Raw genomic sequence first — 15,024 nt, 5'->3', positions numbered from 1 at the left:
GATGTAAAACCACAAAGTTACTGGCTGTTATTCTCAGAAAGCAGGGGATCCAAGCAGTAATCTGGCTCTCAGAATTGGGAGTCTCATTTAAACACACAGAGTTATGACACTAATTTTAGTTTTATGATTTTTCTGCCTAAAATATATCTGGTCAACATTGCTGCAAGTAAAATCATTTGTTAGGAAATGAGCCAGAAAGTAAATATTCAAGCAATTGATCCCAGCTGAAATTCATTTACTTAAAATTGAAATGAATATTCATTTACTATTTTTTTGCAGTTTGCCCAGCTGCAATTAACAATACTTAGCTCTTGTGTAGTGATTTTTATACTTAAAGCACTTTACATATATTGTCTAATTAATCATTATCTAATTAATCTGAGTAATTAGTATTGAATTGTAGTTAGAATATTAATCGAGATGTAAAGCAAACAAAACTGAAGTGTAGAATTCTAAACATAATATTTGAGACAGACAGTGGTTTAGCCAATGATTATAAAAAGCCTGTCTGATTTTAACTTTGTAATATTTCTGTATGAGAAAGAGCATATAATAATAAAAAAGCTGAAAAATACTGACACAATAAAGTAGATAACTAACTTGCCTTCTGCTTAGTCTGCTCCACATGCGTTAATCAAATGTCCTCACTCCCTCCTTCCCTCCCTCCCTTCCATACCATATAATTGAACAGAATGCAGGAATTTGCTTACTAACAAATACGCCAAAAAGGGACAAGTTGCACTTTATATGTCCATGCTAAAAGTGTCCCTTTGCTGCGTATAACAACTACTCTTTTTGACAACATTGATTTTTTAATTTCATTTCTGATGAATTATTAATAATTTGGATCAAGGTGATAGCAAAGACAATTGATTTCTTCTGCTGAGTATCCTTCAAGGTCTGGATTCTTGGTTAATAAGATGTTGTCCTCTAGGTATTTAATTGGAAGATATACTATACATGGATTTAAAGGTCAAATTATCTAGGGCATTTTAACACCAGCTGTTTATATTTCAGGTTCAAATGCCATAAACATAATTATTATCAACTGTGTTTCAGAGTTTTACAGGTCTTAAGTCGGTATCTGAACAGATTAGAGTGGGGGACACCAAGTTCTTTGCCAAGTATCTTTGGACTGATGACTTAATGCCATTGTGGCTCATTTGCTTCATCCATTCAACATTACTAAGACACTACCAATGCTTAATTTAAAGTAACCTCTAATTGTTCATAAATACTTACCAATTCTACAGAAGAGACAAGGGCAAATAGTGGTGATAGCCAGTCCTCAAGTCTCTGCATGGGGACATGCAGTAGGTGAAAGTGGAAGAATATTTTTGTGGATACGAAAACCTGGTCTTACCTCTCTTTTCCTTCTCAGCCTCTACGTTTCGTTCATGTTGGGAGAATGTGAGCAGAGAATTCTCTGTTTTTCACAAACTAGAGGCAAAACTACCTGGCCCACCCATGGCTGTATAAGGGGGCAAAGCGACTCTTTACTGTGCGACTTCATGGGGACAAGCTTAATCCCAAGGGGATACCAATGTTTCTGTCACTGCATGGTACAAAACAGTGAGGAGTTATTTCAGTTCTTTAGTGAGTTGTCTCACCTAACTCTTTGCACTGACAGTGCAAGAAGCAACACTCACAGGAGGCTTTGTTTAGAATCAGTGGAGAGAGAAAAGAAACATTTAGGACATGACTCTTCTGATGTGATTTAGTGTAACAGAATCCATGTTCTCAAGACTACATGGATGGTGTAGGCTTGTTGAGACAAGCAGGATTTTGAAAAGTGAGTAGAATAGGGGTTTGTCCCAGCAGTTAAGGATTTGGTTCCTAGGAGAGGAATTGATTTCCAGTCAACATCTGAAGACAATACTTCGAAACTAAGACAGTAGCATAATTAATTAATTTTCTGTTGTATACATAACCAAATACTGAAATTGCTTGTTTCATATTGAATTTTAGGTAATTCAGGATTTCTTCCTTCTGCCAATTAAAGATTAAGATTAATCAGTAAATTACTAAAAATCATTTTGCACTACATTATAGTAAGAAAAACTATGTATGAGGATCATTTACACTCTGTTAACCATATTGATTAAAATAAAAAATTTTTAGAAGTACTTTTAGTGAAGAATCAACTTGTGCTGTCTGTCATGAATCACTTAGTTCACCTGTCATATTTAATTATATACTGCAGTAGTTGGGATGATTGTAAGGAAATGGATTTCTAATGTTTCTAGTGACTGATAATTAAATGTAAAACATTTTCTCTTTTATTTCTAGTGTCCCAGTAAAACATTTGGAGGCTTTGATTCCACCAAAGATCTTCCTGATGAAGTTATAACATTTGCAAGAAGTCATCCAGCCATGTACAACCCGGTATTCCCCATCAACAACCGTCCAATCATGATCAAAACAGATGTGGATTACCAGTTCACACAGATAGTAGTAGATCGAGTAGATGCTGAAGATGGCCAATACGATGTGATGTTCATTGGCACAGGTGAGGAGTTTTGAATCTACACTGTATGCTCCTCCGGGTATTATGGAGACATAGCTCAGACAAAATTTCAGAACTGATTTATGTTCCAGTATATACCTGTGAAAATTTGGGGCAAGACTCAAAACTCTGTGTGTGGGGAAGTCTTTGTTACATACATTCACTGTAACAGGTTCAGGCCTTGGCCTGCATAGCTTAATTCTTTAGGAGCTTTGCCAACTGGATAAAGATCAAACCAGTCTCTTTTCAACTGCTGTTATTAGTGAATTTTATTAGAAATATCTTGCCTCATTAATTATAATTTTGAAGTACTGCATAAGAAGTATTAACATGAATGAGGCAAGTATCCAGGTATGGGAAATGTCTTGTGTGCCTTTCAAGTATTTCAAGTATTGCCTTAAGATGCCCGGCTCTTTAGCCAGAAGAGTGCATCATTTTAGTTAAGGTGAAGATATCTGGCACATACAAGGTGTTTTAAGATGAGTTGGTAAGAGAAACTTGATACCCTTTCCAAAGCATTTGCAGAATCTTACAGCTTGGGCATTTTATCAAAAGTGGAAATATGCACTCAGAATAGACATCTTTTCCAGAAAGGTAATAATGAGAAATAACAGTAGCCAAAAATTAGCTGATACTCATTTGCCTATGTTCAGGGGCTTCTTAACTATGCTGATTAGCAGTTGGTGAATCTGCTTCTTCACCTTTGAAGATTTTCCATTAGTTGGCTGGTGTTTCAGTTATGTTGAGTAAAAGTATTTTAAACTTCTATTGAACATAATTGCTAGTAATTAGACATTGGCATCATGAAACCAAACCAAATCAAACCAAAACCCCACTGTTTCTCTTCAGCTTTGGACCAAAAAATATCTGTCTGTCTTATAACAGTCCAATTTTTATTTGATTTAAATACAGTTCTAGTACTCTAGACCTGGAGTCAGATTTCCAAAGCAATAAATCTCAAAAGTCTCTTTAATGTTGATGCCTGAAATATATTATGAGCAAACTGAGAGCTGATGAAGCTTTGTACCATACACAGTGCCTGCACAGCAATTCAGAACATTTACTGCAGGAAATGCAGCTCTGCAGAAAGTGTTCCAGCTCTTTAAAGTTGTGAGCTGAGTTATTAGATACCAGTGCTACAATATGTTCTTGCATAAAACATTGAAAAGTAATTTCATGTGATTTTACACAACACATGTATTTTCCATCACACATTAGAGACTAGAATGCCATCCACAATTAGCAGTGCTTTTTGCCTTTCAACGAGTCTTCTATGACCTGGTTCAGTCCAGAAAATAAAAAAGCAATGCTCCCTTTGGCTGTGACGTGAGGGAACAAACCCTTCAGCATCCAGAGTATGATGCTGAACAAATGTAAGGAGCAGATTTATGTCTAGATCTTAAGCACAAGAGGTGGCATTTATCTCACCAAAGTTTGGCATTCCGTCTAAGAAAGATGCATTGGCTTCTGCAAGGGAAAGAGATAAGTACTTCCAGAGAGAGATTCATTGTACTTTTATCGAGACCTATTAGAGTAAGATGAATAGTTATGCAGAAGTTCCTGTCTGTTTTCAGACAGTACAGGAAGACTTGCTTAAACCTGAGCTATAGCTTTTAGATAATTATCATTACGTATAATGATTCTTATCTAAATTAGTCAGGCAAGGTCTCTCTCTGAAAGAGCCTCAGTGATACCTAACTCTTACCTTTGAGCTGGGAATTTAGACACTCACTTAATTCTGTAAACCACTAATATTCAGGTGTGTGGTAAGTGCTCTGGATCCCATCCAGCACTGCAGATAGTTGTGCCCAAGAACTGTAAGAAAAGTACTGAAAGATTATTACTTGCACTTGCCAAAAGAGATTTCAACACCAAAACCCCAGGTTTGTAAGTGCAGAGTATTACTATTTCTTGAAATATTACTTTTGTCCAAAGAAACTGTTCTTTTTCCAGCGGGAGGACAAGAACAAGCATTACACCTGTCCATGGAGCTGGACATGGACATCTTCTGAGCTCACTATCGTCATTTAGATTTTCAGAATGAGTAAAGGGCATCTTCCACATAGGGGGAAAGGAAAAGAGGCGGGACTGAGGCCCTGCCTGCCTCCTGCCAGAAAGCTGCACCGAGCCAGCTGGTCAAAGTCAAAGAAACCAGAAACAGATACACAATCAACATGTATCATATCTTCCCCAAAGAAAGAACAAACCGGGGAGCAGATAAGGGACTCTAGTCACAGTCCGGTTTCCCACTTGATGATCTGAACCTATGACAAAGCCAGAATTAAGCTCTCTGGGGTATGACTGGATTTTTCTGTGCAGGTCTGTCCCATCAGATTAGATATATTTCTCTGTATTTTCCCATTGCTCTTGCAGCAATCTACATTATTCCCACATGCTGTTGAACTTGAATATGTTGAAGAAACACTTTTTTTTCCCTTTTCATTGAATAACTGATGATAATTGAACACAACATAATTAATAGCCATCCAGTGTGGTCACATTTTCCTTTCCTGTGGGTGAAATCTTTAGCTGAGCAGTTACTTTCCCACTGTGATTGTACCAGTGTGTTTCACAATGGAAATAAAATCATATCGGCATGTTTGAAATTATATCAGAAAACAACAGGATTTAAGATACGCAATTAATGCATATCCTGAGTGTCTGATGCTTGGGATCATTTGGCACAGTCAAGGTACATCTGTCAGTAAAACAAATTAATAACAGTAATCTTATCTTAGTGAGTAGAGCCTATTGATCCTAAAGGAGAAGGCTGATTCCATTTGTGTGAAATTGTTTGAAATACTACTCTGTAAAACTTGATCTAGAACTCAGATAAAGCCCCACTTTTGTACCTGTGGCCTGACCAGAGTCACCATAGTGATTAACACAGTGTATCTTTGACCTCAGAGGCTTTCTTGAGCATCAAGCGACTGTAATTGTTGCAGGATCCACTTAAAAGTCAGACCTTTTCTTGAAACAGCATTATGTGGGGAACTCATGTCTGCTCAGTGCCCACTCAGGCTCCAGAGTTTCCCTTGTGTTGTTTTGTCAAAAATTCCCCTTTATTTCTAGAAGATGGCATTTGATGGATTGTGGCTGGGGACAGTCATAGTCCTATGCTGCTGTATTTATTAGATCAGAGTTCTCTTTTTTTACTCATACAGTGTATTTTCCTCAAAACCACAGTCATCAAATTATTAGGATAATTAAGGAAATGAACTCATCCATTAAATTACAAATATAACTAACATTAAATTATCTGTTGTTCTGAATTACCCTGTTGTAGAAATGTGTATTCTTTTCTTTCTTGTTTTAAAATTTGTTTGTATTTTTCTCAATATTCCTTGAATTAAATATATTCAATTAGTAGCAGTAACCATAATGAAAACCACTTCCAAAACAACTTATCTAGTATATTTCACTAGCTTAGTTTGTACATGTAGCTGCCTAAATAAAAAGGAAGTTGTGCTTTGCTTTGTTGTTATTGTCCTAAGAGCATTTTTTTCTTTTTATTAAAAAAAATCTATGAAATTATGACAAATTAAAGAAAACAGTGATGCACATATTCTGTGGGAAAAAAAAATCACTTCTGTCTAAACTTCAAAAATATGTACTTAGAAAATAACATCTGTTTAAAGGAGAGCAGATGGAAAAATGAAGATCTCAGTTCTACGGGATATTCTAGGATTTCTAGAATATTTTAATCCAAATTCATGTAAAGAATTTAAAATACCAGAATTTTCTCATGAAATCAATAGCTTTTAAATTTGTCACTTTATAAAAACAATTTCAGCTTGTGTAATCTGTTTCAATTTTATGTGTATTTTCAATATAGAAGTGGTGAGTTGTCATGATTCTCATCAGAAGTTTCAGCTAACACAGAGAAATACATATACATACAAAATATGTTTGGATTTTGTGTAATTGATGGGTGATTCTTGTTTTAAGAATGTTGACCTTTACAGTTCTGTTACTTTCAGAATTTTATCAATTTAAAATTCCTTGTGTTTTCCTAAACTGTTACTGCTATAGCATGTGAAACATTAAAAGTCCTCAGGGACATAGCTGTTATTCCTGTGATACATTTACAGGGTACTACACCAGGCTGGTTAAAAAGAAAAGTCACATACTGAGTGTTTCTATTTCAGAGTCTACAGTGATGTGCACCAACCTAGAAATAATTCTATTTTTTTGGTTGTTGTTTTTCCATGAAAAGTCTGTTCATGGAAACAAACAAATAAATCACATATGGAGAAGCTGTAAAACAGAGATGGTTTTAAGTCTCAATCATATTCACAAAACCAAAGGCTGTAGCTCAGGAATTTCAAGTACTGGCCTTGTTCATGTTAAAGCCAATTGCAAAACTCCAAGAATGTAAATGGGTACGGTATTAAAATGCTGGCACACATCTATTTCTAAGCAGAAGATACAAGTTGTGTTGCTTGTTACCCCTCAGTGAAGACCAGTATGTAACACGCAGAGAAATACAGATGCCTTGAGGGGCTTATACATCTTAGGTACTTTGTTTGACATGGGGAAGATCACATGTACTTAACAGATCTAACAGCTTCATCTGTCTAATATTTATCCAGATGTTTTTATATCCATACTGAGCCTTCTGACACCATCTTCTCATGCATTTTAAGAATGAAATCATTATATTGAAAATGGACAATAAAACATGCATGGGTAAATTTAATGCATGTCCTTCCTCAATTAAATGACTGAAACATGACTTAAATAGCGTTTCAGTCCTTTTTATTCTTTAATAGCTATAGTAATATTTATCTTCTTTGTTGCATTTTGATAGTTGAAAGACTTCAGTGAAATGTCCTACTGCAATTCAGTGTTTTTCCAGGTTATTAAACAGCAGTTGTTATTTTGAACAAGTGCTCACAGATGCGTAGCTTCAGAGTCTTTGTATGTGAAATAATTACATACTACAAGAAACTCTGGCTGCTCTGAAACTGAAGTATGCATCTTAAGCACCTGAAAACTTTTTTTTTTTTTTTTTTTTCCTTTTCAAGATATCGGAACAGTTCTTAAAGTGGTTTCAATTCCTAAGGAGACTTGGCATGATTTAGAGGAAGTCTTGCTGGAAGAAATGACAGTCTTTCGGGTAAGTGCGGCTAAATTTCAAGTGTCAGGTTGTAGATTTCTTTGTGGACAGCTGCAAACTAAACTTGTTGCAGTCTAGCCAAGGAATAGCCTGGCATACCCCTCTAATTAGCTTGTCATTTACAGACCCAGACACTAGTCAAAATAAACTTTGAAACTTCCAGTCCTATCTGGAGGTTAATGATTAAAAAAAAAAAAAAAAGGCATTCTGGGCTTTTGTTTTGTTGTTTGAAAAGTAAATTAGTATCTCTGAATCTTAGAGCTAGTACATGCTGTGGTAAAGTATCTATCTGTGCAAGTCTGGGAATAATTCCTGTCTGTTTTCTCCCACAGAGAGATATAAAACATGAATTTTATAGTTGCGTCAACTCTTCAGACTATCAGCATAATGTAACTGGGAAGATACTTTAGGAAAAACAGTGATCTGCACAGATTTCTTTTGCGTAATAATCTGAGAAACAAAGAAAGTGTTTATATTTTCAAAGGTGACTTTAGGGTCTCATTTTCATGGTTTGACGCAAGACATGATAAACCCCTAATCTGTAGTACTTTGGGGTTTTTTTGTGAAAATCGATCTCTTCCATTTTTCCTATCTAAGTCACCTAAAAAATAAGGCATCCCATAGGCACTCCTGCAAGTTGAGGCTGAGTAAACCTTTCAAACACTTTCCAGACAGAACCCAGGGACGTCTTGTGTTTTGTACACAACAACGAATTATTTACATTCCTCACGTTATTCTTTCTGTCAGTACTGTTTTATGGCACCAGTTCACAGGCTCCAGGCTTTTGGGGGGGTTGATACCTAGCTGGGAGCGTGAGGTTAATCTGACAGTGTGAAGATGATGCTTGTGTACTTGGTGAGCCCCATGGGCATCACATGGTCTTGCCCCAGATGTGCTGACAAGGGCTGTGCTCAAAACCTGCCACAGGGGCCCAGCCACCCCTCATCAGAGTCACTTGCCATCCCTTTATCCTTGGTTTCTGAACAGACACATCATATCTAAACAGATATCATGTTGCTATTATTTTTTATATTTTTATTTTTTTCTTGAGGGCAGTCTTGCACAGAAACCACTGTTTTGAGTGCAAGATACCACTGAAAAATGGGTATCTGTTTCGGCAATCCATGGGATTTTTTTGAGAGCAGAAATGTGGGTTTTTTTTCTTTCTTTGTTTTAGCAGAAAAATAAAGTAGAAACTATGAGGAGAAAATGAGACAAGTAATTTGTAGCTCCCAGCTTTTTTTCTTTTCTGTACATGCAAAAGTCATTACATTAATGCAGGGTAATTTGGCAATTGTTGATAATGTATGAGTCTCTTCCCTAAATCAAGCAGAAGTGCCAAGCTGAAGGAGATCAGAGAAATATAAAAGTGAAAGAATGAAAATAAATGGAATGAAAGTTTTATTTCAGAAAGGCTTTACAGAAGTAGAATGGTTAATGGCAAATTCACATCTGGTATTTTACTTTACATATGTATTTATTCATTACACAAAAGGATTTTGGTCTTCTGATTTACTTGAAAGCTCATTTATCTCCTTTAGCATGTATTTAAGCCTTCAAAAGGGTCTTAATGTACTTCAGTGGAATAAGCAGAATTTGTATGCATAAGATACGGATCTTTCAATGGGAATTTTAAAAGTACCTTAACCAAATGTAAGTTTCTTTAGTTAATAAAGACTCTATGGACATCATAAACAATGTATTTTGATGTTTAAACTGCAACATGCTGAATAGAACACTTTTCGGTTATAATTCCATGAAACTGAAAATTTTCCGTTTCTATTACATTGATAACGAATTCCAATTTTAAACCCATTTCTCTGAACAGCTGAGCAAACAAACTAATGAGTTCAATTTTCATTCAACTGTTACGCTTAATTGATGCTTTCTAATATAAGGTCTATTAACCGATTTGTAAAGGCAAGTCCACATGCTTAACATCCACTGACCTGTATCAAATTCTCTCAGGATAAGAAAGTTGACAGCTACACAAGTGTAAAACCTTAATAAGGACTTTATTAATATATATAACCAAGAGTATGGTTTTAGATGGAATAAAGTTCATAGACAATTGACTTGGACACTTTGTAACCAAATTATGCCACTTTTACTCTCAGGATTAAAAACCATTCAAGCAGCTGGGCCTAAATGGTATAACAGTCTTTTAATCAGATCTAAACATACTTATGCTGTTAAATATTTCCTACAGTCTCTCATGTAACAAACTAGATATTGGTTTGACATCTGCTTGCTACAGATAATTAAGAGTGGGGAACAATAATTCTCCTAGTGACTTATTTGGTTAATTAAATAATGAGTATTCCAGGGTGTAAAAACCCTTTTGCCAGTTTAAATTGTGTTGTGCAAATATGAGTAAATTCCTTGTATGTGAATAGTGTGGTGCAGTTAACAAGATTATACTTGGGATTAAGATTTGTTCTTATGACTAAAATGTTTCAGGAATGTTTTTTTCACCTTGGTATGGTGAAAACATGTTGCTTATTTCAGTGTTAACACCTTTAATATATAGTATCTATGTATTTTGATACCACCGTTATTATTTTCATATTACCTGGGAGGTTCTTTAAATGTAGTTTTAATATTAATTGTAGAAATTAATTTAAAGATGTGAAACTAGTAACAAGTTAATCACAATGATAATAATAATGGAAAATTATATATCTACAATCAACATAGGAATCAAAGACACACTCAGATCTGTACACACATTCTGATTCACTTACAGCTGGAAATTATTCCATTGCAAGACAACAAGAAGCACTATTACTAAGGAGGTCTAGTTTAACTTCAGGGTTTCTAGGTTGGGCAAATAGCATTCTAGCAGAATTTTTATTTTTATAGAGATTATTTTATATTTTCACTCTTTTTTCCCCTAGGAACCCACTGTTATTTCAGCAATGAAGATTTCCACAAAACAGGTACTATGTGCACAAACTTTAAATCACTTTTAAATATTTATTGGTCTCTGTCTTTTAGAGACAGTAACTTGGCAGTCAGTAGAGACATATTAATTACAGCAGCAGCATCCCAGGCCTTTACATAAACATCAGTAGTTTCTTAGGAAAATGTGACATGCAAAGGAGAAAGGAAGTCTAGTATGTGTTACTTACTAGTAAGGTGAAAACTAAACACAAACTAACCAACTGTCTAGAGGCTCCGAAGGAAAAAAAAAATGTTCTTATGACAGAGAAACGGTTCAAAAGGAATGTCCAAGCTTGGTCTCTTGCTTTAACAGGACTAGTTTTAGCCTCTGTGGGAATAGTCTAGTATAAAATGCAGACAGCAAAAGCAAAGCCTAGAAATAAGACATCCTTAGATAGTGGAAGCAAAGTCTGGAAATGAGACATCCTCTTGTCTGTCTGTCCAATGTCCATTACATTCCTGGATGTGCACCATTCAGCTTTCAGAAAGAAGGTAGATATGGTTTAGACCAAATTTTCCATGGCCTTCTGGTTCAGTGACATGGTTAGGATATGAGTTCCTGACTCCAGAATTAATATTTCCTGCTTTCTGTTGAGTACACTAATAACTGTTCAAAGAAAAGATATGTATTATAGTCTTCATTGTAGACCACACCATAACTAAAATTAACTGGACTTGTTGATGGGTGGTGGTAAAGTTTTGTTTGATTTACAAGGTGATTCCTGCATTTCTGAACAGATACAAGCAATTGTTATTAGGCTTCTTTAGGAGGTAGCAGATGAATTATGTAGTTGTGCAAAGAAAATTGGTTTGCTGTCAAGGAGTGAAGTGGGTATTAGGTGCCTATCTTCCAGTTCTGCCTTGAATTAGGTAGATGGATCCCAGCCACTGTCACTTCCTGTCTCAGAAGTCTGGGACATAAAATTTAATGTCAAACTTAACATAATTAACGTAATATTTTTTTTTCTTTTTCATATTCATGTTGATTTGGAGCTTAATCTGGTAAATACAAGCAACTTGTTCACACTCGTTAATTTTTCCATTAATGTCATTGTCAGTAAAGAGGGGATTTGGTAGTACTTCCAGGACTGGGTGTCTAAAAAATTGTATGTGTTATAAATAAGATTTAGTTAATTCATCTACCTTACTCTATACGTTATTGAATAATTAATTAATTAAACAGAGCTAAATTCATTCTGTAATGAACAGAGCCCAATATTATGTTTGAAAGCTGCATATTTAACTCAGAATTCACTGTATTTAAGAAAGTTGTCTGAAAACTTCCATGTATTTGACAGAAAACATTTTGTTTGGGGACACTTCTAACATAGTTTACCACCTAAACCATCAGAAATGGTAGGACAAAAAAGTGTACTACTGAACACTGAGATATTTAAAAATGAACCTGTAAAATTGTGTGTATGTTCACATCATACCAAAATGCTCTGCTTTGGATTATTTTTATAAGTACATTCCCTTAAAGCAGCAAATCATATTTGATAATGGTCCATGCATCTTCATACAACCTCTTCTTTGAAGCATCTTTAGTTATTCAAGAGAGATTACAATTTTCCCTGATTCTTTTGAAAACAAATTTACACTGCTAAAATTGTTTAAAACTAAAAAAGAGCATAAAACACAAGTTATTCCGGCAGAGTTAAGCTCATGAAAAATCAACCAGCCTCAGGCTAAAAATGACAGAATCATGATACAGTAGACAAGCTTTTGGCACTTTATATCAAATAAGTATATGGCAACATGTTTCCATTTTACATTTATGATTTTAAAATACTGTGGTTTTATAACTCAAACACTTTACTCATTGTGTTCTGATAAGCAGGGCATTTTTCATATAAACAGAAAGATAATTCTATGCATTGTAGAAAGCAGAATCATGAAATGTAAACAGTAAAACCAACATGTCCTCTTGAATAACTTTAAAGAAATCACTTCATTTTATTTTTTCACCAACAATTCTTCCACCCAATTATAAAAACATGGTATGGGGAGTTTCTCCTTGTTTTTGAATATTTTACTACACTGGTTGTTCAAAGCTACCCATTTTGCCATCGTGACTATACGTTGTTACAGATGACTCTTCTTCCTAAAGACCAAAATCCACAAATTATTCAGGAGCAGAATTTATAGAATTATATATATATAATTTTAAATTATATAAAACTCTAAGGCTTCCATGACTCTTTCTATGAGTATGAATTTGGCCCTTGAGAAACAGTGACTTTGAGCAAGAAAATTAAACCTTTATATGTAAGACTAAGCCTTGATACAGTCTTTCTCAGCTCTGTTTTAACTCACAGGAATTATATTTTCTCACTGAAGCTACATGTTCCTCCTAATTTGGGAGTCCTAGGTTGGTGTAGCCTTTATTATATGAGCTTATGCACTGTTAGCAATAGACACAAAACTTCAGAGGACAGCATCATCCTAGAGCCATTGTAACATCCTACAGCTGCATAAATTAACAATTCGGTGGGAGGAGGCTTGCAGGGACCCCCTGGCTACCAACTGTCCCTGAGCCTGTCAAGTGAGGCTTCATGATTTTTTAAAAAATGTAGAAGTAGGCCAAAAAGTCAGGCCTGGCATTCAATCAAAGGTGACTTTTTGTGGATCAAGCTCTCAACTTTTTCTCAGGGTCAGATTTATGATCCCCTGTTTCCAAAAGCCGCTGTATTTCTGGTAAGATGGGACAAAACCAAGGAGATCCTTGGCTGATACAGGCCAGCTCCTTGTCTGGTGAACTGCTATGAAGCGCTTTTGTTTCTCCTCCATAAGATTCTCATGTCAAGACAGAGACCTTCAGAAAGACCTTAGTGATTACTTTCATAGTATTTTTCACAGAGTAGTGAATTTTATTCAGAGATTGCCGTTTCTGTCCATAGTGAGAATATAGAAAGGACCAGCTCAAAACAGATGTCACTTAAGCAGCCCCCTGAACTGTTCTGCATCAGTCACTTTTCAAGACATAAAATTAAATGGGATTTGAAAGGGATTTGAACATCATGCTCCCTAAAGTCCCTACTGAAATTCTGCCTAAGTTATTTTTAAGTTTTTTTTTTTTTTTTTTTTTTTTTTTTTTTTTTTTTTTTTTTTTTTTTTTATTTCAAATGAGAAATCCTCAGTTATCTCTTTGTCTGACTTCCAAGGAAAGACTGCATTTTGTGCATCACCACGGGGCAAATAGAAACCACTGCATTGCTTAAAACATTAGTGTCCTCGGCTTTTCTGGAGTTCTGATACTTCAGCAAGAATTTTTACAGGACAACCTTCCCCCTCACACCCCCCCTGGTTTGATCTGATAATCAGCTGATTTATTAAATTAACAACCTCTTGGGAGAGACTCTTTGCCCAAAAGGCAGTTTGAATGTGTATGGCAAAGTAAGGTCAGACCATTGATGCAAATCATTCTGTTATTATTTTCTGAATTTCATACTGCCTGGATTTATATATTATTAGTGTCCAGAATAATGATCACCAGCTGGAGTCTAAAACCATAATCAGAAGAGCAGCAAACAGGGCAGCAGCCTTCAGGCTGTGCAGCACCTGAAACACATGCTATAGTTCACTGGCTGAACTTTATGAACTTATCTACAAGGAATAGAGTCTTTAAGTAACCCTATTTTGGTCTCACTTGTTTTGTTTTGTTCTGGTTTTTTAATGTGTTTCTGGTCATTCTTTAATTCTAAATGCACTCATTAGAAATCAGGGAAGGGTTTTTGACAAAAATGAAATTGGTTACAGAGGTACACAGGAAAGCATTACACCATTCTTCCTTATTTTCCCATGTGCGTTCTCTGCGTTGATTTTTATATTAGTTGCACCACACGTTGCTACATGCTTATATAGATATTAATGCCCCAATTACATAGGACTCAGATCAATACCATCTGGACATTTAAGATACTTAACTGAAGCTCTCATTTGACCTTTGCTGCCTCCATAATCAGTAAAGAGAAAAGGCATCCCGTGAGAAATTGTTCGGTCACCTAAGATTTGAATTGCTGCTTTTTTTTACTGCAGTACGTACCCCTAAGCAGGGTACTTGATTAAGTGACTTAAGTTAGAGAGAATTAGCTTATCATGTCTGCTGCCTGTCATCTGCTTCTCAGGGTTCCACACTAACTGGGAAGAGGTACATGCAGTTAAGGTTTTATGTAGAGCTCTGAGTGGTCAGAGATTTTTGCCCAGAGAACAGGGTTTACAACCCAGCAATGGCACTGTAATAGAGGGAAGCAGCTGCTTAGAAAGGGCTTCATTTTCCTTTGGGTGCTTTCCTTGTCACATTTTCGTGGACAAAATACTGGTGTTTATATAAATGCATGGGATGTTTCTGTTACGATGAATATGCCTGTATAAACTGCCAAACTGCTGTCTCTGAAAGAAGTTAACACAACACTTTTTTTATGAGTGTTTTTGGTTTTGCTGTCTCCTGGTATCC

At 35.6% G+C, this 15,024-nt stretch overlaps 1 protein-coding gene across 1 annotated transcript in view; it reads left to right on the top strand.

Moving 5' to 3' along the window:
* Positions 1–15,024, top strand: part of SEMA3A (semaphorin 3A) — a 333,234-nt gene that overhangs the window by 303,371 nt on the left and 14,839 nt on the right. Inside the window, exons 13-15 of the mRNA XM_026868121.1 lie at positions 2,290–2,509; positions 7,534–7,625; positions 10,523–10,564. Of these exons, the coding sequence (XP_026723922.1) occupies positions 2,290–2,509; positions 7,534–7,625; positions 10,523–10,564 (354 nt within the window). The remainder of the gene's footprint in view (positions 1–2,289; positions 2,510–7,533; positions 7,626–10,522; positions 10,565–15,024) is intronic.

Source organism: Athene cunicularia (genome assembly GCF_003259725.1).
Source record: "Athene cunicularia isolate RWA chromosome 1 unlocalized genomic scaffold, athCun1 chr1_part2, whole genome shotgun sequence".
In the NCBI taxonomy this organism is placed as follows: domain Eukaryota; kingdom Metazoa; phylum Chordata; class Aves; order Strigiformes; family Strigidae; genus Athene; species Athene cunicularia.
The sequence above is the reverse complement of the archived record's forward strand: the minus strand, read 5'-3'. Positions and strand labels throughout refer to the sequence as shown.